This window comes from Dendronephthya gigantea, unplaced genomic scaffold (genome assembly GCF_004324835.1).
Source record: "Dendronephthya gigantea isolate DGI-Jeju-01 unplaced genomic scaffold, DenGig_1.0 000405F, whole genome shotgun sequence".
Lineage (NCBI taxonomy): Eukaryota > Metazoa > Cnidaria > Anthozoa > Malacalcyonacea > Nephtheidae > Dendronephthya > Dendronephthya gigantea.
Window position 1 is genome coordinate 18,020 of NW_021163415.1, and position 25,773 is coordinate 43,792.

At 35.5% G+C, this 25,773-nt stretch overlaps 1 protein-coding gene across 2 annotated transcripts; it reads right to left on the reverse strand.

The window, feature by feature from the left end:
- Window positions 1-1,832: 1,832 nt before the first annotated feature.
- On the reverse strand, window positions 1,833-23,968 carry LOC114542840 (sodium/calcium exchanger NCL2-like). Of its 2 annotated transcripts, XM_028562255.1 has the most exons (16): window positions 23,898-23,914; window positions 21,041-21,110; window positions 19,862-20,184; window positions 16,746-16,793; window positions 16,003-16,105; window positions 15,486-15,618; window positions 15,276-15,343; window positions 14,275-14,416; window positions 11,931-11,977; window positions 10,229-10,307; window positions 9,859-9,933; window positions 9,612-9,705; window positions 8,034-8,149; window positions 6,815-6,908; window positions 4,383-4,447; window positions 1,833-2,684 (listed from the first exon to the last, which is right to left on the reverse strand). In XM_028562255.1, exons 5-16 carry the CDS (start codon window positions 16,005-16,007, stop codon window positions 2,595-2,597), a joined length of 1,008 nt encoding a protein of 335 aa, XP_028418056.1. In that variant the 5' UTR covers window positions 16,008-16,105; window positions 16,746-16,793; window positions 19,862-20,184; window positions 21,041-21,110; window positions 23,898-23,914; the 3' UTR covers window positions 1,833-2,594. The 2 variants fall into 2 exon arrangements, with proteins under 2 accessions (XP_028418056.1, XP_028418055.1); XM_028562254.1 differs by lacking the exon at window positions 19,862-20,184 and having other exon boundaries at window positions 23,898-23,968.
- Window positions 23,969-25,773: the final 1,805 nt, after the last annotated feature.

Sequence of the window (25,773 nt, forward strand, 5' to 3'; positions counted from 1 at the left end):
GTCAGATTTATCATCATATTTTCATATATGATTTGGTGCAACAAACCTGTCACGAATTTTTTCGCCGCTGATAATGGAATAAATCAATCACACAATGCAAAATGGCTCTACAGTTTTTCGGTATCAATAAAATAGAATCGTGGTTTCAGGTTATATACCACAATGTTTTTCTTTTCTTTTATATTTAAAAATATGAAAATATTGTCATACAAAGCCAATTTGCTCCGAGTGAAAAGACTTGCAGGAATCTTCCACCGCTAAAGTTACCCAGACCAGACACATGCACCTAACTAGTTAACTAACTAGCTTTTAACTCTAGAACGAAGGAATTATATTGGTTTTATTTACACCTTTTGCCCGGCATTAAACACAAACAAATATTCAATAACATTGTGCGGTACACCAATAAAACTTTGAAATATTCATTTAAAGAACAGAACATCATTAACATGTATGAAATTTTAATTAGCCATACTAAACATGCAGTCAATACGAACAAAAGAGTATTCATTTAAACGAGCAAAAAATCATTTTATTATATGGCAAGCGCTTGTTTTGGTTAATTCTGCAATTTGATTGGCTGCTGACAGGTCCGGATTTCCCCGTATTGCCCACGGGCAATACGCAATTCTTATTGCCCTGTGAAAACAAGGCAAATCTCACGGCAAAAACTAACTAAATTTAAACTGAAAAACAGATTAAATTCTTAAACGGAAAATAATGAATTTGAAATAAAGATAATAAATTTATATTTTACAAAATAGAGCGGTTTTTTTCACTTTAGGCCGATGTTTTGGTGTCGTGTGCCCGGATGAGATTGATCATTAAAATTACTCATAAAGAATTAATCATTACAATGTCTGCATGAAATATGCCATATAATAAAAAACTTACTAACTTCGACTGTTCGGTCTGTACGGTAAAATATCAAACCTCGGTCTTGGTGTATTGACCTCGCTATCGCTCGGTCAATACGGCACGACCTCGGTTTGATATTTTACCGTACAGACCTCACTCTCAGTCAGTAAGTTCTTAATCATTTATGAAATTTCAATTACATGGATTGTTCACTAAAGAATAAAGGTCAATTTCAATAGTTTTTACACAAGTTCAGTAAGCATAATGAAACAGTCAATATGAACAAAAGGATATGCATTTTCAGTGATTGATTGTTCGGGGTTAAATTCTAATTAATACAACTTTTTGTTAAATTCTAGCGTTTCTTGTATATTTTTGGAGACAAAATACTCAGGACACTATATATATATATATATTTTTTTTTTTGTAAAAGACCAACTTATATATATAGACGAGCACTACTATAGACCACTACTATATACATATATATATATATATATATATATATATATATATATATATATATATATATATATATATACACCCATTTGCAAAAACGTTGGCCGCAGATAGATAGATAGATAGATAGATACTCGAAATTTAATTAGAATTGCATATGTTGTGTAATATGATTGAAATCCCATGCAAATGTAATCATATGCAATTCTAATTAGACTTCGAGTATCTATCTATCTATCTATATATATATATAAGGTGGTCTTTTACAAAAAAATCCCAATTTATTCTGTTTTTAAAATTTCAAGAAATGGAAACTTAAATGTCTTCCTAATCGATCCTGAATATTTTTTATCAAAAAATATATATAAAGAACATGAGAAATAAACGAAAAGTTTTATTAATTAAGGTTTTACCCCGAGCAAACAAAAAGGGTCCATTGGCTTATTCGGCAAAACTTTTTTCGTCGCTTTTCTTAGCAAACTGAAATTCTCATCCCCGTTATTTTCGCACACGATACTAAAAAGTAATAAAGCTAACTTGATGAAATTTTCATGGTTGATTTTAAAAGCAATTGGCTCGTGGGTGAACTAAACGTTTTGCATCCCGTTCAGTCGAAGTAAAATAGCGACTGGTTATTTCAGATATATCGTAAAAGTTTATACTTATAGCCTGCAAACATTTAATACTAGCGTTAAAACCTAGTTTGTTATCGTGTTTACAAAAACCGTCTATTTTCCACAAAAGTGTTTTTTCACTCAGAGCAACTTGGCATGAAAAGATCTTTATATTTTACAAAATAAAAGAAAATATTTTTTGTATAAGACCACCTCAAAACAGAAAAGATTATTATTTTTGTACTGGACTACCTTAATTGAGAATCGAAACATATAATGTAAGCGCTATTGGGACATCCAGCGTGTGTTTCTTTCAAAGGTTTGTTTCTGGGGTGAGAGAGGGGATGCAGTCAGCATATAGAAAGGGTGATTATTGAAACTACAAGTCTACAACATTCATTTAGCCCCTTCCTTCCCTTTTTAGTTAACAATAACCTCGAGAAACTTTGCATTGTGAGATAGTTGGCGAATCAATGATAACATTGGTATACTTGAACTAGCGCACACTATCGTAAAAATTTATCGTAAAGATTCCGACGTCTCGCGGGCAAGGGATTCACATGCTATGGAACATTCTCTATACATAGCAGAACGTGTTACCTATAGAAAATACTGTGACAACTTTGATTAGTAAATAAAAAAACTAAAAGAAATTTATCTTCATCATTTCCATCCAACAGCAGTGCTTTCCAGGATTGCAATAAGAATGATAGAAAATACGTAAAGGAAAGCGACGGGAACGACTTTCCATAACTATAAAAAAAGAAAAGACTGTTCATGTCATACTTTCGCAACACCAAATATTTTCGAGGCAAATATACGTCTGTATACAGGCCCAAACCGTGCAATCGAATCCAGTCTACTAAACTTTCAGTTCTGTAGACACATGCAGTCTACTAAAGTCAAGTATTTCTTCAACGATGGAAGCTGGTGCCCTTGTCAGTATACACAACCAATGTTTTCTCAGCTAATGCTCTTATGCTCCTTTATGTTGGCGGTGGTGGGGGTTGGGGGCATGAATATTTTCTGCCTTCCGTACCCCGTCTTCTGCCTCCCGAACCTTTTTGCGAATTGCCTCCTGCTTCACATCCATTCTCTACTAGCATGGTAATGTTGCTATTATAAACTGATGATTGGCATTGAGTTTTTGTTTTACAAGCGAACTTTGTAGTAAATTTTTAACCTATTGATTTGGTTAAATCACGTTTTGTAGTTTTCGCTTTTCCGAGGGACATTGACTGGCACTGCCACACTCTCTTGCCGTTGTATCAGTTGAAATATAAATCCAAATATAATCTTAAACTTGATTGGAAAACTCACAAAGTCCTCAAAGTGACGGGGGGGGGAGGTCTTACAGGCCTTCTTCGATCTGCTCCAAATAGATTTGTTTCAACCAGTTTCAAGGCCAGTTTTATGTAATTGTTTAAATATCAAAATGTCCCAAAACTTTCGCTTAAGGTGGTCCACTACAAAAATTTCAATGGTTACAAACTTACTGAATGTATCCCAAAACGATCCTGAATCTTTTTTTCTCCAAAAAATATACAAAGAAGAATTCAACAGACAGTTTTATTAAGGCTTTACCCCGAGCAAACAAAAGGGTCTATTGGCTTATTTTATTGCTTCATTGTCCTATTGTGTTGTTCTCTACAAGTTTTGAATATATGCAAAAAAATTTCATCGATTTTCTTAGCAAACTAAAATTCTCATTCCCCTTACTTTCCTGCACGATAATTCAAAAGTAATAAAGCTAACTTCATAAAATTATCAGTGTCGACTTTAACGACAATTCGATCGGAGGTGAACTAGTGGTTAATTCCATTTAGTCTAAGTAAAATTGCGACTGTTTATTTTAGATAGATCGTAGAAGTTTCGTATTTATAGCCTGCAAAACGTTTAATACTGGAAAATTTTATTTATTCGAAGTTTAGCTCCGAGGCAAAAATACTTAGAACGAAATAAAACCAACTTCGTCGTTCGAGCGTTAAAACTAGGTCTTTTATCGTTTTTAAAATTTTTCCACCATTGAGTGTGTTTGGTCTGGGTAACAATAGTGATTGAAGATTCCTACAGGTCTTTTTTCACTCAGAGCAACTTCGCTTGCAATATGGCATGAACAGATTTAAAAAAAAAAAAAGTACTGGACCACCTCAAGGTGTAAACACGCCGCCCGGATTTAAACGACCAGCGGACTTAACCCGAATGTAAGCTATAGTCATTTAAAAGGACTAAAAAAAGCCTCCGATAAATGTCATGACTCACAATAGAATTTACTAATCAAAATAGCAAATAATAAATAATTATTGATTGGTTCTGATTTTTTATAGTTTCCTTGAAAAGGGACCAAGAGGTCATTAAAAAAACTGAACGTCCCTCATTCTTCTGCTGCTGTCACATAACTCCCGTATTTCGCCCATACATACTTATCTTGTCTAACGTTATAAGAAATACCTTATAGGTCAAGGGGAAACCCATGACAAACACGAGCCATTGTACAAGCAAGATCACCGTGACTTCTGTAATTTAAGGAATAATATATATTATACATTGTAATTGTAATTGTATATTAGGGGAAACACGGAATTTAGAGAAAAGTCCAGATTTTGTACACCTTCAAAATACTAAATGCAGCTTTCATCTGGTCAGATCGCCAAACAATTCGCAAATGAAACAACTGGGTAGACGGGTACTTGAAGAATAAAACGTTCTAGACTTATGAAAACTTTTGCTTCAAAGTTTGTGGCCCTTTTGGGCACTTTGGTGTACTTTTATCAAGGAAAAAATGAATTTCATCGTCGCCACAGCTTCCCTCACATGCAGCAACTGATCTCTATTTTTGGAATTGCAAGCGACTGGGGACGAGGCAGGTTTTTACACACCTCTTAAAAATGCTCATCTCTACCTTAAACAAAGACTATTTTTTCGCACCGTTCACCAGTTATTTTAATTAAATATTTTAAACCGAAAAAACATTTTTATCAAAGCAAGTGCGATTTGCTATTTTTTCTAAAGTTTATTGGGAGGTAATTTGTGAGAGTATCGAAGGTTTTAGGAAAAATTTATAGTAAAGTTTAAATAAAGATTGAATAGTGGCAGTAAGTTGCAAATAGTTTTCAAAGTCGATCAAATTATATTCGGCCAAAAAATAACAAAACATTCAAAACACAAAAAATTCTTTCCATTTCTTTTTATGCCAGCGCTATGCTATTAAGGATATACTTGGAATAGGCTCTATTAATATCAGTCAATATATGTAATAAAACAGCAAAAGACCCAAGTGGTTCGTATGCACCTAAAAACTGTTTGTTGCACTAAAAGACCTGATTATTTTGAAAATAACAACCAACATTTTGGAATGAAATCACAGTGAAACAGTTCTAGCAGTCAAGTTAATACGGTCATAATTGAATTTTAAAAAAGTTGTAGTAGATCTTTGGTCATAAATGTACTTGGGAGTGACCAATTAATTCCTAAAACTGCTAGTGAGAACAAATAACCCTATAATACAAGAATAGTCATTCGAATAAGTTCTGTTTTAAATTGTGTATTACGGGTTAAAAAGAGGTGTTCGATCAGAAATCATACCAGAAGCCTCACTCTTCTTCGCATTTGGTGTCCACCTAACGCAAGCCAAATACGCGAGCATACGCAAGCATTATGGTGCTTAGTATCCAATTTGTGTCTTGCTCACACAATCCTGGTGTGTGCAGGAACTTTTCCAAGGGGGTACAAAGTTTATGCACACACCAGGATGGCGTAGAATTGTGTAGAATGTCGCGTGCGCTTCTGAAATATTTCGGGCACGAAAACATTAGCAAAATGCAAAGAGTGAGGCTTCTGGTATAATGTCTATTCCGTGCTTTGGTTAGCGCACGTAAAGCTTCTTTTTAAGCCAATATATTATTATTATTATTATTATTATTATTGTCGACTTTATTAGGATCACTCATTAATACATACGGTAGAATACAAAATTAATACTAAACAGATAATGATCCTAAATGGCAAAGTATAAACGGAACTAGTGCAAGAACCATGCAAGATACCCGCCAAATATAGATTGATATAGATTGAGTTCCAACGTGGATAGATTTAGCCCTTATGCAAGTACAAAAAGTTTTCCAATACAAGCTTACCAACAAGCGTTCACATTAACAACTGAACTTAAACTGAGAATTTAGCAAGTACTTATGCGCAACAACACCGGAATGAAATAAATAGAACTAAGCGAATGCGCAGCGGATATAGCGTGGTTACTGCAATTTGCGCATTATTTTCTAAAACGCGCTCCTAGCTGTGGTATGGTTCTAAGCGCCCTGGTATGGTGAACCAACTTAGGCATTTGTTGGAAGCAATTTGTTATCCGCGGAAAATAACAAACTTGTCTTTCTCGTATTTACAAAAATATAGAAAAACGCCCTGTTACGTTTCACCTACTTTTCGACAATAAAACCAACAATAAAAATCTACAACTTTTCAAGACCCTATTTTGCGTTTTTCCAGGGGTTTTCCGGGACTGTTAATCCGTTGACTAACATTAAATATTACGCAGATATCTCGAAACCTACTGAAGCAGGTTTCAGAAATGTTGAACAATATGAATTGAGGATGTTTTTCAATTGTGTATAAACTAAGAGAACGTTAATAGGCGTTGATCAATGCAAGTTTAATAAAGAAATGTAAGCTCTTTGAGACAGCTGTATTAAAAACAGCTAGGTTGAGGGTGGTGAACCCGCATAATATTCATGTTATGGCATTCTTACGCAATGTTCGAGATCATGCAACATGTTGAGATTCGAGAAGCCAGTTTCTGCCTTATCGACGTACAATACAAATCTCTAAAATATAAAGTCTTCAAGAGAACAAAATCAAGGCAAACTCACCAGCCGAGTAATACCACTCCAGGCCTTTGATATAAACCAGTGCACAAAAGATGCCCAAGCACATAGTGTTGTTCATTGTTGCTGCCCCATACAACTACAAAAACCGAAATTAAACACAGGTAGTGCGATAATAGGCGCGGACGCTCTAGTATAGTATATGTGTACATATAATATATGCTACGGCGCGCATACCAGCAATAATTGAGCTTTCTCTGAATAAAAAAACTTTTAATAAAATATAATGCCATACTCCGAAAGACAAAATTTTGTAAATCCAATATTTCAGTTTTGTTAAGTTACCGAGGATAATTACCGAGTTACGGAAGATAATTCGACTCTCAATATATTTTAATATCGCCAGTAGCGTAGCCAGCCTGTCGATTTGTCCCGCTTTGCTAATATTTGGTGTTTATTGACTGTGAAAACAATAAATTTCTAAAGAAACAAATAATTATAATAACTCGAAATTTACATAGCGGGACAAAATCGTCAGGCTGGCTACGCCACTGAATATCGCCAATCCAAAAAAGGCGTAATCACCTGCTGACTGCCCTCGTGAGGTTAAAAAGCAAGCCCTCGGAACTACAGAGTACCAGAAATTTCTAATAAGGTATAATAAATTAGCTAATTCTAAAAACAAACGGAATCAATAGAAATTTTCCCAACTTCTTCAAATATTTTAGGGGGGCATCTCCTCCCACCTCAGAAGTCCACAACTGTGTATAAAATATCAGATACTAGTAATATAGCTAATTTATTATACACTGTAACTCCCCGTGAATTTTCGTAAACTTTCATTTAAAGACTGGCTTAATGCTAGGAGTTTGGGTCAATACTAGCACCTTACCACGCACGAACTCGAAGGACAAACGAACGCAACAATCGCAAAATGCCCAACTTGTTATATTATTGGTAAACTGATGTCAACAATTTCTTCCCGCTTTAGTCTGAAATCACGCAACTTCTATTATGTAAATTATCCCAAACGTAACCAGTATAATGTTTGATAGTGTTCGACAAATAAAACAAACTAAAATGAAAGGTATTTACATTTGTGCGCGAAGTATGGCGCGAGTAGAGACAGTTACATATACTTTGGTTGATAACTAGGAAAAGACGAACTTGAAACAATAAAATATTTTGGTGATATCGATGTTCTATAAAAACATATTAACGAAAAGCTAAACCAGCAGATAAGCTATAGAATAATAAATCTCACCTGGGCATAAGTAATAGACACGTTTTCTTTCTTTTTCTTGGCAGCGAAAAGAAGCGATGAAACCAGCTCAGAAGCGTTCGAGCATATTGGTGTGACAACAAACGACACGTAGAAGGCTTAAAATATTGAACAGATAAAAATTAGAAATTGAATTGCATTTTTCGTAACTGTAACGTTATGGTTTCGCGTCTAGCGTCTGACAACATGTCTATCAATATATCGTGAACTGGAGGGTTTAAACTTCAAAATCGGTTAGTGCACTAAAAATACCTTCGAGCGTTATAGACCCGGATAAAATGCACTAATATTAAAATATTTCATTCCCCAGCTATCCTTTCAAGCACTCTGTATGGGTACTGAAGGTTCTGTAGTGGCCAAATTAACATATTTTAATTAGATGAGTATATAGTTAGGTATATAGGACACGCAAACACATTCCAGATATAGTAGCTGAGGTATAAACTTCGGGAGGACGGTACGGTTTTTCAACCTGTCTCACCATATGTATAAAAACTAGACTATATACTAAAACTAGAGGCTTATTTTAGTATAACGTGTTGGTTATTGGCTTTAAAATACGTATTGTTTGGCGGTGTGTGAAACTGAAGCTGCAAACTCTCCAAATAGGGAAATGACGTATATATATATATATATATATATATATATATATATATATATATATATATATATATATATATATATATATATATATACACCCGTTTGCAAAAACGTTGGCCGCAGATAGATATATAGATAGATACCCGAAATCTAATTAGAATTGCATATGTTGTGTAATATGATTGAAATCCCATGCAAATGTATTCATATGCAATTCTAATTAGGCTTCGAGTATCTATCTATCTATCTATCTGCGGCCAACGTTTTTGCAAATGGGTGTATATATATATATATATATATATATATATATATATATATATATATATATATATATATATATATATATATATATATATATATATATATATATATATATATATATATATATATATATATATATAGAATTGTCGTTACAGGTCCAGTTAAAATAAGTAAAGGATAAATGGAAAATATCATGATCTTTTTTTAGGTTGAGAAATAAATATTTGTTTCCAAAATGTTATTATTGTATGTTTAATCACCTCTTGAAGTCTAACTATTTCTGGTATTAATTATCGGGTATTCCTGCAAATGGTGCGGTACAAGCTAACGCAGAATAAAGGCATTGTGATGCGACTTTACGAGGAGCGATTTTTTATGCCTGCGATGACTTCAATAGGAAAAAGGAGGGGGTGCGTAAAGTTTCCTAACAGGATGGCCAAGGTGACTCTAGTCCCTCATGGTCTTATTTTCTGCAAACGTGCATGATGGATGGCTACTAAAAGACGATCCTGACGTGTCGTTCAGGAAAGAGACGACAGGACACTAATACCGACTGAAAACAAGACCACTTACTTGAGTGCGTTATAAAAAAGATGTAGGGTATGTTTGAAACTTGGTGAAAATAAAGTTTAGTGTGAAGTGGTTGAAGACAATACCACCATTATTTACATATACAGTACAGATGGTGTGAATACATACGACTTATGTTGATGTAGCTGCCCCCATTGTCACCATTGGCTTTATTCGTTATACCACTGAGAACATCGCACATCGGATCAGAGAATATCGTCACCTAGCAAAAAAGTAAACATAAAAAATATTGGAAATACAACGTGGAATAAAAAATAATACAAAACAATAGTAACTCATATAATATGAGAGTGACAAAAAGCAACAAATACTATCTTTGAGTTAGAAATAGGTTGGTGTCATATCTTACACTTACCATGGCAACACCACCACACAACATGAAGAAACATTTGAGTGCAACAACTACTTTGCTCCTCTCTTTATCCGTGGCCTATTAAATGAAGCAAGTTATAGATTAGTCAACTTCTACGAGAATGAGCGTTTTTAATAATCCAAAACTGAATATATACTGCGTAAGCGTATGCATTCCACTCAAATTAACAGAACTATCCTCGAGGGAATTGAGTCCTTCCACAATGAATAGTATGCAATTAATTACGTGTAAAAAAAAACTGGAGCACTCGACTAGTGTACAGTGGTTTTGATCAAAATCACAACAAGCAACAATTCATTATTATACAGCTGAATGTATATTCCTACTTTTTGAAAGGATTCTGTGTCGTTACCTCTTCCAACTCGTTTTCGGATTCTTTAGTAACAATAGGATCAATCTCGGAAGGCTGTCTTGTTTTGATATCAATCTGCCTACAGTTTCAAAATATTTCCATTGTCGTTCCAAAGAGGTATTAAAAAGTGAGGTATTTTTAATATTTAGGCCGAAATTAGTGAGTTGACCGCCATCTTAGTTTGAAGGATAAATGTATGTTATGTCAAAACCTGGGTCATGCTAGTTTTTTATCAAGACAATTATTGGACACCGAAGCCCAAAATATAGCAGGTTTTCTAAAGAAATTTATAGCATTTGGAGTAGGTTAACCCCGCTTGTGGCGTCATCAAAACCATATGTTATCATTAATAAATAATTTATCCAAGATGGCGATCAGCTCTTTAAGTTCGGTTACGATATTTCGTTGGCAATACCCTTTTATGTTATGAAAGTAATTAAATCTTGCTATTATTGCCAGATCAAATATATCCTCGTTTTAAAAACTGTTGTAATGCCTCGTAGGTTTTTAGGATGATAAAAATCAGATACGAGCACTGACCAATGCTAGAATAGATCAGTGGTTAAGAGCAATTCGATTTTTGGTGATATACAGGGTGAGTAAAAAAAACTGACACCTTTGAAATTAAAATTAGCCGCAAACTTATGGCTGGAATTTGACAAGTAAAAAAAAACTGACACCTTTGAAATTCAAATTAGCCGCAAACTTATGGCTGGAATTTGACAAGTAAAAAAAAAACTGACACCTTTGAAATTCAAATTAGCCGCAAACTTATGGCTGGAATTTGACAATTCCCATTGTGTACAATCAACAAGACGTGGTTAATTAATGCGAAAGTGTTTAAACCAATTGAACTAATTCAACGTTCTTTTTTACATAGCTTAGAATGCATTTTAACTCCCAACTTTATGTTCAAGGTTAATTAATGGGTTCACTTATTTGATATGCTTCGTCTACCCATGAGATATTTTAGGCAACTTCTGTCAAATTACAGCCGATTACAGACACATAGCAGCTAATTTGAATTTCAAAGGTGTCAGTTTTTTTTACTTACCCTGTAGTGTGGAAACAGAAAATCAAAAAGAGGCTGACGTTACTATTTTCTTTCGTTACTAAGGGAAACCATCAACGCCCAATAATTTGGTTATTGAGTTATAGTTATAAACTGGTCATTTTAAATAATTTAATAAATTGCACTCTTTCTAAAGGAACTCGTGCAAATCATTGCCTCATGAAAAACTTACTTAAATTAAGTAATTATATAGCAATCAATTCGAAATTTGAATTTGAATTTTGCATGGGCTATCATTGTAAATATTCCTCGGATAAGGGCACACGACACTTCTCCGGGGTGCCGTTTCCGGCACGTTTAAGAGAAATTTTCATACCGTGGCCATTTTAGCTTTTTACAGTGACTATTTTATATACAGCTCTGTCACGGAGTTTTGATATATTATCGTTATAGACACGTCGTTCCACCACTTTTTGTAAAAGTTTCGACAAAAATTGACGATCTTTCATTGCGAAGCCGTTGACAATAAGAGGTAAAGTGAAAAAAAATACAGTTGACAATAAGAGGTAAAGTGAAAAAAAATACAGTACATTACTACATATAAGGATAACCCTCGACCAACCTCGATTAGTCGAAAAGACACCCGTAACTTGTCCATTTCTTATAATAGATCACCAAGCATGTACTTACTCCTTCTGTGCGGGTGTCAATGATTCCACTTCAACTGTTTTGCGGATCTAAGATGACATATTTGAAAATACTTCACTTTAGTAATATTTTTTTTATTTCTTCGCAATGACATATTTGGGGACTTTCGGCGCGCAGACGTCAATTAACGACCTGAGTAAGGCCCGTTTACACTTGCAATTTCTGCTGCGATTTTCGGTGCGATCTATCATCAAAAAGCAAAAGGTTACGAATGGTGTAATGTATAAGTGTCCATACTAGTGCATCCGTAACCTACTCACTCATTAGTATCCATGAAATGGAGAAAATTGCACATTAAATCGCAGCAAAAATTGCAAGTGCAAACGGGCGTACACGATAAAACACATGCAATACTGATAATAGCGCATTGGCTTAAAAATTAGGAAATGATCATATACATCACTTAGACTCATTTTGAAGTGGCAGATTTAAATGAATGAAGTGCCAGTGCCTAATTTTGCATGGTGAAAAATAAAAAAATTTAGGTTTTTTAGTAGAAAACATCCAAGGAAATGCTCAAAAGTGATTTTTTATACAATATGACAACGATAAATAATACTCAATTTTCACTGCTGGTTCCGTTGCTACCCTATTGCTAAGGAAAACTAGAATTGACCAATCAGCTGCAATTTTGGTTGAAAACCGTATAGCGTTTCATCGCCAACTTTTCAGGCGTAAACACGATAATTTAATGTAAAACACTGCCCTAACTTCCAGACTTTTATCCATTATTTTGTACTTTTGGCAGTATTCCTCCAGGGTTGTTTAATTTGTATGAAAAAACTTTCCGCCATTTTGTTAATTTTGGTAAAATCATTAATTGTACTGCAGTACCATTGATGATGGTAGTAGAACGAATGGGAGTGGAATTGATGCAAAAATCATACGAGTGGTTACGAGTAGCAAACTTTAAAATTCATATTTAGTATCCTGAATTGTGAAACGTCTCGTTATGGTCGACAAATAAACCGCTCAAGAGACTAACATTACAATCCAGGTGATCTGAGTCGGATATCTACCTGGTCAGATAGAAATCAATACTGTTCTGTCTCGCGCGCTTTAAAAACAAGCAGTGGGGGTAAAAATATAGCTGCTATTTAGAAGTTTATTGTTTGTTATTGTTTTCTTAGGAAATTCTAGCGTCCAGGCGATTGTTTATCATCGTATGACACCCTCAATGGAAAGTCTTTTTCCTCAAGAGCTCAGGAAATCGCGTTTACTGACAGGCCAGTAAGGGAACGTTTCGACAGTGTTTTAGCACCTTAAGCACCTTGTCTTCGTATTTTCTCAAGTATATATTTGTTGCGAAACCGTCAAAAGAAATAAATCTTTCCATTTTCAAAATGAATATTGGCTAGGCTTGCCACGGAAAGTTGTTTTAAATCTGAGACTGACACTAACAGAGTTTTGTATAAAAGCCAGGCATGACATTTTACAACACATTAGCTCATTTAAAAAAATATAGCGAACATAAACTAAATTAATGTTAGCATTGAAAAATATTTATTAAAATAACAAAAAAATATGCCGAATACTAAATAAAAATAATAACTTCTTATTAGCCGAGCGCGAGGTCTTTACCGAAAAATATCGGACCGAGGTCTTTTTGAACAGACCGAGCTCAAAGAGCGAGGTTTGTACAAAAAGATCGGGGCTGATATTTCTCGGTGAAGACCGAGCAAGCAAGGTTAAAAAAAGTTTATTATATGGCATAAGGGATGTATTTGCACTTTAAACAAACAAGAAATGCATGAATTCGTATTAGTAGCCTGGTACGCATTTGATAAAAACAAAAACAAAATATTGAATTATCTAGGTTACCTAAACCGTCTGGAGATGTTAAATTTCAAAAGCAATTAATTTTTCTCTTGTGCATTTATGTGTGCCTTTTTCATTCAGAATTTCTCTGTTTTTCCTCTCGTAATGGATCGCCTCTACCGCCGGTCCATTACGGGGAAGTGCCGGTCCATTACGGGAACTGAAGTAATGCGTTTTTGTATTAAAATTTAACATTGCGATTCCGATTTTAAACTGTGGTAATTTTTTCTGCACAACCCTAGACCCACCACTGTTACCACACGAAACAAATTTGTCGTAATAAAAGTTTTTATGAAATAAACCAGTTTTTCATTATTCTTACAGGATAACATTCTATAACACGTTATTGAGCACTCTACCTAAATGACTTCGAATCGAACCCGATACTACTATCTCTCTCTATATATATACACTTCTGTCGTCGTATTACTTGAACATTTTGTCCTCTTCGTATTTTAAAAATCTATGTCCCATAACATTTTCGAACGTGTGTAAAATTACCACTTACCAAAAAAGCAAGGTAGGCAACAAAAGATATGGCACACAAAATGACAGTCGCCAACGCAGAATCTTTCACATACTTTGGTTGAGGTGGATCATGGGGAGGATATTTCTTGGGACCCCAATGCCAGTCCGCACTTTGAACCACACTGCAAGAGGCAATGAATAGGGTATGATAAAATATATAATGCATTGGCAAAGTACACAACTCGAATAAAACGCACATTTACTCCCATTCACTCCTTGAAGCTTAACGATGCTTGTAGGTTGTTAAAAATAATGTTTGTTGGTGGTGTCACACTGGTGGCGTGATTGTTCATACATTTTATCGAACAAACATGCCATCATGCGGACTTACGCTTCATTATATTGCATTGTATGCACTACTTCTTACACACGCAACATAATTCCGCTCACGCGTGGAGTCCACGAATATCTAAGACATAATCCAACAGTTTCCTACGTCTCGCGTGGGCTACACGCATTACGATGGGAGGGGGTCCAGATGGTCATCCGTCTCTAGTATAAATCGGGTCATTGATGGTATTCCTGAACAACTTGGCCTTGGTAAAGCAAGATGGTATATTATGCTGAGAAAATTTCCAATTGATGGACAAAATCACAATGAACCAATCATTTTTCTTGCTATGATCAACAAAAATATATTGGAGATATAAAGATTAATCTTAATTCTCCATCGTGTTTTCAGTGGGTAGCCAGACTGACGATTTAGTCATGCTATGCAAATTCTATGTTATTCTCATTATTCATTTCTTTGGAAATTCATTGTTTTAACCAAAAATTAGCATAGCATTACTAAATTATCGGGCTGGCTACGCCACTGCGTGTTTTAACTTGTGCCAAAGAAAAGCAACGAAACCGGCTGTCATAGAATGCGGCCCTTATATCAAAAGTTTATGAAACAATAGTGAAAACACTTTAACAGAAGCGACACTGGTCAAGATCACATTTAAGTTTTGAAACAGTGATTGGATAACTCAAACTTACAGATAAAGAAGTGATGTAATAAGCATAATGTTTGAGGATTTCTGCACAGAAGGAAGGAGAGTAACGCCCTGAAATAAAAAGATATCTTTCAGAAGAAAATATTAACTGCGAGGCTGTTAAAAGAAGTACAAATTATGAAGCTGCTTCCTGGCTGCAATACTCTACATGCTCTTCACACGAGTGGTATAATTTCAAAATACGCTAGATTACCTGCTTCAAACAATTAATTCCTTTTCCAGTTCCTTCAATTGCTTCACCATTGCTATCCAAGTCACATCTCCCGATGAACAAACTCCCGCCCCACGAAAGCGTCAACAACATTATCGTGCTGCCAGCTAGAGTCCTAAAAAAAGTAAAAATGATATGGTAGCCTTTTTCAAAACTGCACTAATAGATTATTGATAAGTATAACATCCTTTGTATCTATATATGTGGCGTAACTTCTCCGCTGCTAAGCCATATTTTAATGGCATTTCAGGGGGGGGGGAATAATCATATTCGGGTTTTTTTGCGTTATTCATTTCTTTTAAAATGAATTAGAGTATCTTGTCTTCTTCATTCGCATTAGGACCTTCTTCGTATAGGGCTATACTACTTATTAGTAGCTATTTCATTAGTAAAACGAACCTAACAGATTGGTATCAAGGTTTCAGGAAAGGTTACTCTAATTGTTCGTATTGAATGCATGCATGCATGCAGAGAATTATAGTAGCTATACCGTTCTTACCCCATGCCAACAGAGATCTGATATTGTGCGTCTGGTTTCAAACCAGAAACGACAATAATAGCAGCATCCGGTACAACTCCAAGCAAAGGCAGAACGATACCTCCTAAAATTAAATTAAAGTTCTATTTCCTGGGAGAAAAACACCTTTGCATCACGCACTCTAAGAGACAATTGGTACACGAAGAAATTAATTAATAAGACGTGATAAAAGATTACTTTATGTTAAAAAGAACCTTAAGATTTCGTGAAAAGTCGTGAGTTACAAAGTCGTAACATGTAAATGGGTGTCTTCAATTGCTTAGATTGTATTCATAATTTATTTGATTCATTATATACTGTTATCATTCAGTTATAGTTTTTTCCTTTTCCTTCACGTGATCGTCTTGAATCATATTCGGAACATTGGCTGGCATAACTACATGAAGTTAAGATGTATCAATGAAAAATTTTTCCAAACATCGCAGTTCGCACCTATATATTGTTTTTTCGCCAAGATTGTCAAATTATATGATATGTAAGATGTAATATGGATGCATACACAACGCACGAGCATACCAAGTTACTGGGTAGTCTGGACCTTAACTGTACTAACAATATCATATTACTCCTATGATAAGCGGGTGTATGCAAAATCTTCCATATAAATTATAATAATTGTGAAACATAATTATATACTATCAAAAGATGGAGCATTCAATAGCTTTATGAATATCTATATCAGACGAGTAGTGAAAGTTCTTTACCAATGATTCCTGCATGTAATCCAAGATCTAACAACAACTCGGCACCGTCTAGCAAGACAAAAAAAGGGCATATATATATATATATATATATATATATATATATATATATATATATATATATATATATATAGGGTGAGTCAAAAAAAAGTCCCCCCTATTGAAATGAAGCCTTTGTTGATTTGAATGCATGATCAACGCAGTAGTGTGTAAATAGCATAGTTATTAGGTTGAGGCATTCAAATAAAGCGTCTTGCTTTCAATTGGGTTTATCATAATATTAAGGCAATCAGATTCTAACAAAGGCTTGATTTCAATAGAGGGGACTTTTTTCTGACTCACCCTGTATATATATATATATATATATATATATATATATATATATATATATATATATATATATATATATATTTGAAATGAATTGGAGATTAAAACCTAAAAATTGTTCATTAAAAATTTAAAGCACTACAGTTCTGTTTCGAGAGGCCTATTAAAGCTCCTCTCTCTTCAGGTGCGTGTACAGATTGAATTGGAATATCCCGTGTACCGATCGTTCATAGTGGTGTGATACCTATCCATTCTTAATTAAAAACTTATTTGCATGCCGGCATGCACTAGTCAGTTCGTTTCTTTTGTTATGAGTACAATACTCGGGTTTACAAATAATGAAGTACTTTTCCATTATGCATAAATTACATTTTTTCCCGATATTTGAATACGAGCTTGCACGAGCCATTATTTTCCAATATATAGCGTATCTGATGTTATTATCCTTTAGGGACCAAATGTATTTACTTAGCTCTGTCGAGATATATCTGATATCGACTAGACTAGACATAGACAAGATTTACTGGATCATGCATATCGGATCATTATTATTATATTACTTTATGATAATTTATGATAATTACTATAGTTAATAAAATACGGGCGGCCGATCTATATGGGCATTTACATGCATACTGATCGGCTGCGAGTATTTTAACGTCCTTGTCAAGTGGGTAAATTAAGCTTAATTCTACTACGTCATAAGCTAGGGTCATTTCAGAGTTGTGCGAGAGAGCATACCCATTCGCGATATAGTCAGTTGTATACGCCTTGTCGTGAACGGAAGTCGCGTTTTGAAGTCTCTTCGGAAGATCTCTTTTCAAATCCACTACATCAGAAGAAAATCTGACCCGAAACAAGAAGGAAGCTATACTGCCCTAAACTAAAGGAAATTCCTAGCAAATATCAACGGCCAAGTGAAAATTGTGAGGGAATGTATGTGCCGAAAGTTAATCCGGAAATATGGCAGAAATTCAAGCCGGCCCTTTCGTGTTTGGTGGCGAAAGACAAGCAGGCCTTTTTTATCCTAGAGGAGGAGGGCACAGTACCCTCTACATCACAATTACCAGAATCAGAAAAAAATAAAAAAGAATTAGACTGCTTATAACAAAAGATAAACACATTTAAAGAATTTACTAACAACATCTTAAATTTCGAAATTTTGCAGGGAATAGGAAAAACTTACCACTGACCTTGACATTTTAGCAATAGTTTCAGGGACTGAAATTTCGTTTAATGGCATGTGCCCAGTACAAGTCATTGTCCCTTGTGACTCCGATCCAATCGAATTTATTTTCCCTATCTTTATCACTCCAAAAAAAATCCTTAAGAAACTCAACGAGTCCGTAGAAAACTAGAAAACTTTAAATGAATAATATTCACACTCTTAAACTCATAACAAAAGTTGTTGGATGGCCTCGCTAGACTTGAAAGATGCGTACTATAGTGTACCTATCCATCCTGATTATCAAATTTTTAAAAAATTTTCGTACAAACGTACTTTGCTTAAATTTACTACTTTCCCGAATGGCCTCTCATCCTGCCCAAGAAACGTTACCAAACTTTTTAAAACAGTATTGGCAACCTCACATTGAAAAGTCTCTTTATCATTCATTGATGCATGACTTCCACATCAACGTATTTGAAAACTGAAAAGAAACCAGCTTTTTTGGCTTGAAGTCATTTGTCTAAAAGCTAACGGGAAAACATGTTAAACTCAAGCTGGACAACAGTACTACCGTGTTTGGGTTCTAGCCACAATGAGGTACATGGGTTCTAGCCTCAATGAGGTACTGAATAGAATTTCCATTGAAATTTGGGATTTCTGCCTAACTGGGTTAGATAACATCAATGCTGACAATGATAATCGCGCAATATTTATCGGGATGCTGAATGGATGTTAAATAGATTCGCCTTTACACCAGAAATGGATTTATTTGCATCTCAAATAATCAAACAGTTTCCGAATTACTACACATATCGGTCTGACCCCGAAGCAATACACATTGATGCTTTCTCTATTTCCTGGAGCACGCTAAATTTCTACTGCTTCCCCCCGTTTAGCTGCATTTGGCACACAGTTCAAAAGATTATGCAGGAAAAAGCCATGGGCATCCTGGTAATTCCAACTGGCAACTCAACCCTGGTATCCACTCATTGTACCACTTCTAATAACCCCCTCCGATTTGCCCACAATTGCAGACACTCCTTAAACTTCCAGCTGCTCTCACTTGCCAAAAAGTATAGAACTGAAGATCTGACATGGAAAGGGGCAAAGTCCCAATAACCAAACAGAAATAAACAAATGGGGCCAATTTTGTAGCACTTCAAGTTTTGAATTTTTTGACCCTTCAATCACTAACACTGTAGACTTCCTCACAGATCCCTATCATTCCGGTTTGTCTTACTCCGCTATAAATTCTGCATGCAGTGCCTTGTCTGCACTTAGTCAAACAAACAATAATACGATCCCCTTTGGTCAAACTCTCTGGTAAAACGGTTTATGAAAGGTGTTTTCGAACTGAGACCTTCCTTCCCGCGATATAAATCTCTTTGGGACGTGAATATTGTTTTTAATCATTCGAGAACGCAACCAATGGTAAACGAACTGACATTAAAGAACCTTACTATCCAAGTAACATTTCCACTATTACTTCTTAGCGGACAGCGATGTCAAACAATTAGTACCTCCTAAATCTAGACACCATGAATTTATCAACCGATAAATGTGAATTTGTTATTCGGGAGGAAGTTAAACAAACGCGGGCGGGACACCATATAGAACCTCTTACGTTTGAAGTGTATCCAGATGAACCATCCCTGTGCATCATAACACACCGCAAGAAGTATCTTTAACGGACAAAGCCATTCCGAAGTCCCAACTGCATCAAGCTCTTGATCAAGCCTCACAAAGCCTCACAAAGCAGTGTCACGCGAAACCATCTCACTTTGGTACAAAACGTTACTATCAGTCTATCCTCTGCGGGTATTCACACAAAAGAATTCGGCAGTCATATAGTTCCAGATCGGCATCTCAGGTACTGGAATCAGCTGGCTGGTCAAATGCCAACACGTGTCGTTAAAAAGTCTATTACGTCTTCTTTTAATCTGGGATCTGCCATAAGTGCAAATAATTAAGACACCTTTGTATTATATATAGAGTTATGTTTGGATAGACTTATATACAATAAGGGTTGCCTACTCATTGTTGTGTTTGTTACTTTGTAACTTAAAAACTGACTTCATTGTTCATTGTGAAATCTCGTACAACTCTGACACGACCCTAGCTGATGACGTACTAGAATTAAAAAATTTAACGAGACTTACCTGTAAGGTGAAGTTTGATTTCAATTCTACAATCATCACCGGGGAGTGGAGGAGCTTTACCCCCAACCCGTCTCACCTTTTTATTCTCACCCCAATTCTCCACCCTACAATGTATTCAGGTTTGACCTTGAAATCTGATGACTTGTAGAATTCAAATCAAACTTCACCTTACTGGTCAGTCTGGTCTAATTTTTAAATTCATAAGACCTTTATGAAGAATTACAGAAGTATAGATTATACCAAAACACTGCGCAATGATTGGAATTTAGAAAATTAAACTTTGCCAGGTGAGTCTGTAATTTTATGTATAATTAGCAGTTGACTATGAAACTTCGGCTAATTTCCCCCTCCAATGACCACCCCTAAAAGCAACCATTCTGAACCATATAAACAATTCAGAAAGACTGTAGCTTTGATAATTCAAGATTTAGAGCTATGTCGAGGATGCCATTTCTGGGTGTGGTCATTTTCAGGACTTTCGTCCCGGATTCAGATTTTGGCACATATGCCATGTTGACCGCCATGGTTATTTTACCCAAAACAATTGAGATAATCTGTTCTAAATGAAATGCATAAAAACTCCTTTATTCCTAATTAATTATTTTTAAGCATTATTTACTCCATTTATAGTACAAAATAAGTACCTGAAATCAATTTTGCAGCAACAATCAATATTACACCATAGAAAACAATAAGGAGAAGGTTTCCCATAATCTAGAAAAATATTAAAGGAATGAATGAACAAAAACTCTGGAGATGCATGCATGTATTATAAACATATACACTATCTATTCTGTCGGAAAAACAGACTGTAAACAGGATGGATTTACAACAGAAGTTTGACAAACGGAATTCAATATAACTCGATTCCAATGATTTTTCCCTTAGTCCAAATGGAAAATGCGTCAGAATAAGAGATTAAGTCTTAATTAAGACTATCACTATAAATAATACAATGTAATCAGCAAAACTCATGCATCCCAATTTTCCCACCACAGTTTTGTCACTTTATCCAGATGTAAACATAGTAATCTGAAATAGCCGGTAAGAACTAGGATTAGGTGTGAAAAATAAATTTTTCAGTTCATAAAACTTAGTATCATAAAATAAACTTTTAAATATATGTTAGAGCTATAATTTAACTAAACATAATCACAAAATTTCAACAGCTGGTTCATAAAGAATAATAAGATTGGTTATGCAATGTAAAATCGATTTCTAATTTGACAAACTTCAGTTCTGAGTGCTGTTTGGCTGAAAATTAAGCGCAAGATTACTAGGTACCATTAGGTTATAAACTGTATTTATAATATAAGTATGATATAACGAGCAATTTGATTGGCTACCTTCTGGCTTTTGAAGATTTTGTTGCTAAGCAACATCTTAAATAACATGTAAGGAGAACTTCATTATTGATCAAATAAATAAATTTTGTTGTTGCCCTATAATTTCTTCTTATATTATAAAAGAATTAAAAAAGCTCGTCGCGTGCCTTTATGGTGTAATAATGCACTCGGGGAAATGTTGGAAGAATACTCGAGAAGCTTGTAAAACACTTGGCTACGCCTCGTGTTTTACAAGCTTCTCTCGTATTCTCCCAACATTCCCCCATTCGTTTTTTAATTCTTAATTATGTCTTTATAATGTTCATAAAACGAATGAACTTATTAATGCTCGTTAATGTTTGCTTCTGTATCGGTTCTTGCCTCGGATATTCGCTAACTTTTTGTCGTGTAAGGCTTCGTCTGTTCTTGTAGTGTTTTGAGCTTCTTTCAATTAACGTTCACACGATTTTTACTCCGTGAGTCCACTCTCTTTCTTAGTACTCACTTACTCCTTACTGCTTCACATAGTATAATAGCATTTGAGTAGATAAATATAAGAGCTTGCACCCGCCTATACAGCATGCATATTTTTGACTGCGGCAGTTAAACTTGATAGACGACTGTTGATCCAGACATGCAAGTTATGTCAGGGTGAAGAGTTTTGTCGTTCTAAGGAGCGCATACTATTCCTCAAACAGAAAGAGAAACATGACAAAAAGTTACGTTTGTTGGGACACAAGCCACCAGACTTCTCTCTACTAAGGAGCTAACGGAGATGGAAAGCAAAAGGCTGGACAAAAATCAATGACAAAAAACCCATAGTGTCCTGATTAAAATGGTAAGACTGAAGGAGAATTGAACAAACGCCTATTACTCTTAAAGAAAGCCAACAAAATTATCGAGGTCACGTACAAATTGTTGCGTAGTAGTGATAAGTTATCTCGGATGTCCCGATTCTATGCCTTGCCGAAGTTTTATGAGTCGGGAATCCTTTTACGACCTATCGTGTCCTTTGGCAATTCTCCGACTTATAATCTTTCGAGGTATTTGGCTGGAATATTGTCTCTGAGTGTTGAGAATACTGTCTACACAGCAAAAATCTCCTCTCATCTCTCGGAATTTATTAGAGGTGAAACTCTAAGTCTGTTGCAAAAACTTTCAAAGAGCTGAATCGTTAACATCTAATCGCGTTGCCAGGGACAACGAGCGTGATTATGTCTTCAATGGCGAACAATTACCCACGAAACTTTGCAAATGATGTTTTAAAGCTTTTGCAGCAACTAAATATAATTCCTCAGCGGGTGATTCCTCAAAAACGGGCTTTGCAGTTGTCCCCTACATTCAAGGAGTTGCGGAAATAATCAGGAGGATCCTGAATAAATGTGGTATCAAATTGCCTTAAAACCCTTTCAGACATTGTCATTGGGACATATTTTCGGCAAACCCAAGGATCGGGTAGCGACTAAACAGAAAACTCATGCTGCATGCTCTAAACCATGTGGTGATTGTAAAAGAATGATCTAGGCGAAACAAAACGTCGGTTAGGCACACGTTTCAAGGCCGTTTCGAACTTAGATAGTTCAAAATCAACCTTGGCGGAACATGTGTGTCAAACAAACTATATATAACATTGCGTAGAACGACTCTGAATGCATTACCACTAACGATCGTTATGGACAAAGGCGTTGTTTGGAAGCCTGACATATTAATGCGAGTCTTGTGCCCTAAATAGGGACGACGGAAGCTATTTGCTAAAAGAATATTTACATCTGATTGATAGATGACGTCATGCTGAGAGTATATAAGGCTCAGAGTTTTAACATCAGATTGCCCCCGATGAAAACACTAGTCTGGAGTGTCAAAACGCTGCGTTGTGAATGTAATATTTGTGTGGAGATTACTTTCATTAATTAAACCAGAGAAGCGATAATTGCGAGAGTGATTGATGTACTCACATGTACTACATTAATACATCTATCTCACAAAATGTCAAACATCAATTACTTATCCACTTCATGCCAGGTGATATCTTCTACTTTTTTAACATGCATATAACTAAACGCAATTAAGCCTTATCGTAACAGATGGCATTGCATCCACGCAACACCACTTGAATGTAATATCACTCCGTTCAAAAGCTAATACAAAGTTGGAGACAAGTAGGAAATTAACTTACCGTGCTTGAACATGGAAAGTTTGAAAGTCGGTGTTTGAAGCACTTATCGGTATGATTGGCATTTGAAATAGAATCACCAAAATTCTCTGCCTCCTATAATCATTATAATTGTTAATTGAGAATTAGTGAAAAAATCCTGCCTGAGCTAATCTGGATTTGTCAATAGTAGCTACATGGACGTCGTAGTGTCATCGCGTATTTGCATCAAAGCAAGAGGCGCAGATATTTGTGAAACGATGCTTCTGTATTGACGCATGTATACTACGCCTATGGCTATAGTGTTTTCTGAACAACGTGTATGCGTCACCACGTCCGTTTATACATCGTACATGTAGTCTATAACTATGCCGATGGCTATGGCTTTGTACTGTACTTGTCTATCATCTACAAATCGACAGTCAAAATACATTCCCGACATACTTTATCCACTTTGGTTTTTGGCATTTTTTTGGAAAGCTCGAGTACAGATCGACCGAGGACCTTTTGCATAATAGACCAACTTTTGATTTAGGCGACAAAAAGGAAATTTCCGAAAAGTGCAGAGGTGTGTAACTAAATTAGTTAAACGCTTCCGGCCGTAGTAAAAAAGTATACAAAATTGGTAAAAAAAGTATACAAAATTGGCTACTTTGCATTGCTATATTTTCCGTATTACAGTCGAACCTCTATTAAGCGGCCCTCCATTACGCGGCCACCTTCTATTGAACGGCCATATATCGAAGTCCCGAAATTTTTGTAATACAAATACTATTAACTATCCCTCTATTAAACGGCCACCTCTATTAAGGGGCCGCGGCCACCCAAAGAGCAGTCCCAAATCATGTTTTATATCAATTTTAACTTTTAATAAGCGGCCAGCCTGCAGGATTAAGTCTAGGTAATTGTGGAGAGTCGACAGCTAAAAGTCGAGCTAATTTCCTTTATTTGTAATATGATGCTTAAAACTTATGTCATAACACATGCCACTTTACACCTCAAAAGCATTGTTTGCATGGCGGCATTGTTTCGCGTTAAATCCCTCCTTTTTAACCTTTTCCTTTACCAAATTAATCTCAAATTCATCTCCTGTAAAATGAAATTCGCATGGAATTTCCAACCCATAGCCTCCACTTTTATTTACTCCCTGAAAATTCTTTATTACCTACTGCCTGATATTTCTAAAGTCTATTCACTATTATATTCCGTGATTTATAATTAAGAATAGATTTTTTTCTACGTCCAGAGTCGATTATTTGCGTACCTCTATTTAGCGGCCACCTCTATTAAGCGACCACAGTGCCTATCCCCGAGGGTGGCCGCATCGACTGCATCGAGGTTCGATTGTACTTGACATTTTGCGGCCAAACTTGGCAATTATACTAATTTCAGTATGCTCTTTTTAGCTGGGGGAATTTCCCTCTTGTCACCTAGATAATAATCTAGGTGATAAGCAGAAAATAAATCACTACAGCTAAAAAGAGCATACCGAAATTAGTTTCATGGTCGCTATATTTTGAATTTAAATTCACAGCAACAGAAACGAAAATTAATAAATGTAGTGAGAAAATTTCGGATCGACTATGGATGGAACACTGATAAACCACAATATAGTGAATATACCGTTCAAGAGCTATAGTCGTTTGGTCTCAAAAGCGGAGCATATCTGTTCACACACGACAACTGAAATGGACATCGACTACCATTATAGGCCATGTTTGGTACCGCTCTAAGGTCTAGATTCATTATAAAGGCGAGTATATTAATAAACAAATTTATGATTGTAGATTGATTTCGGACGGCTTCTTGGGTTTCACACGCGGTCAAATAATTCAAATTCCATGCGCTCACACTGACCCCTAGCCTTTCGCATGCATGTAAGAGTACAGCCATATTTTAT

What these genes read in the sequence shown, in the direction of transcription:
- LOC114542840 (XM_028562254.1), bottom strand. Translation starts at nt 21,107, where the DNA reads ATGGGAAACCTTCTCCTTATTGTTTTCTATGGTGTAATATTGATTGTT. An exon ending in TGCTGCAAAATTGATTTCAG is followed by an intron (nt 16,794 to 21,040) that starts GTACTTATTTTG and finishes TTGTCTTGCTAG; the next exon opens with ACGGTGCCGAGTTGTTGTTA. An exon ending in ATTACATGCAGGAATCATTG is followed by an intron (nt 16,106 to 16,745) that starts GTAAAGAACTTT and finishes ATTTAATTTTAG; the next exon opens with GAGGTATCGTTCTGCCTTTG.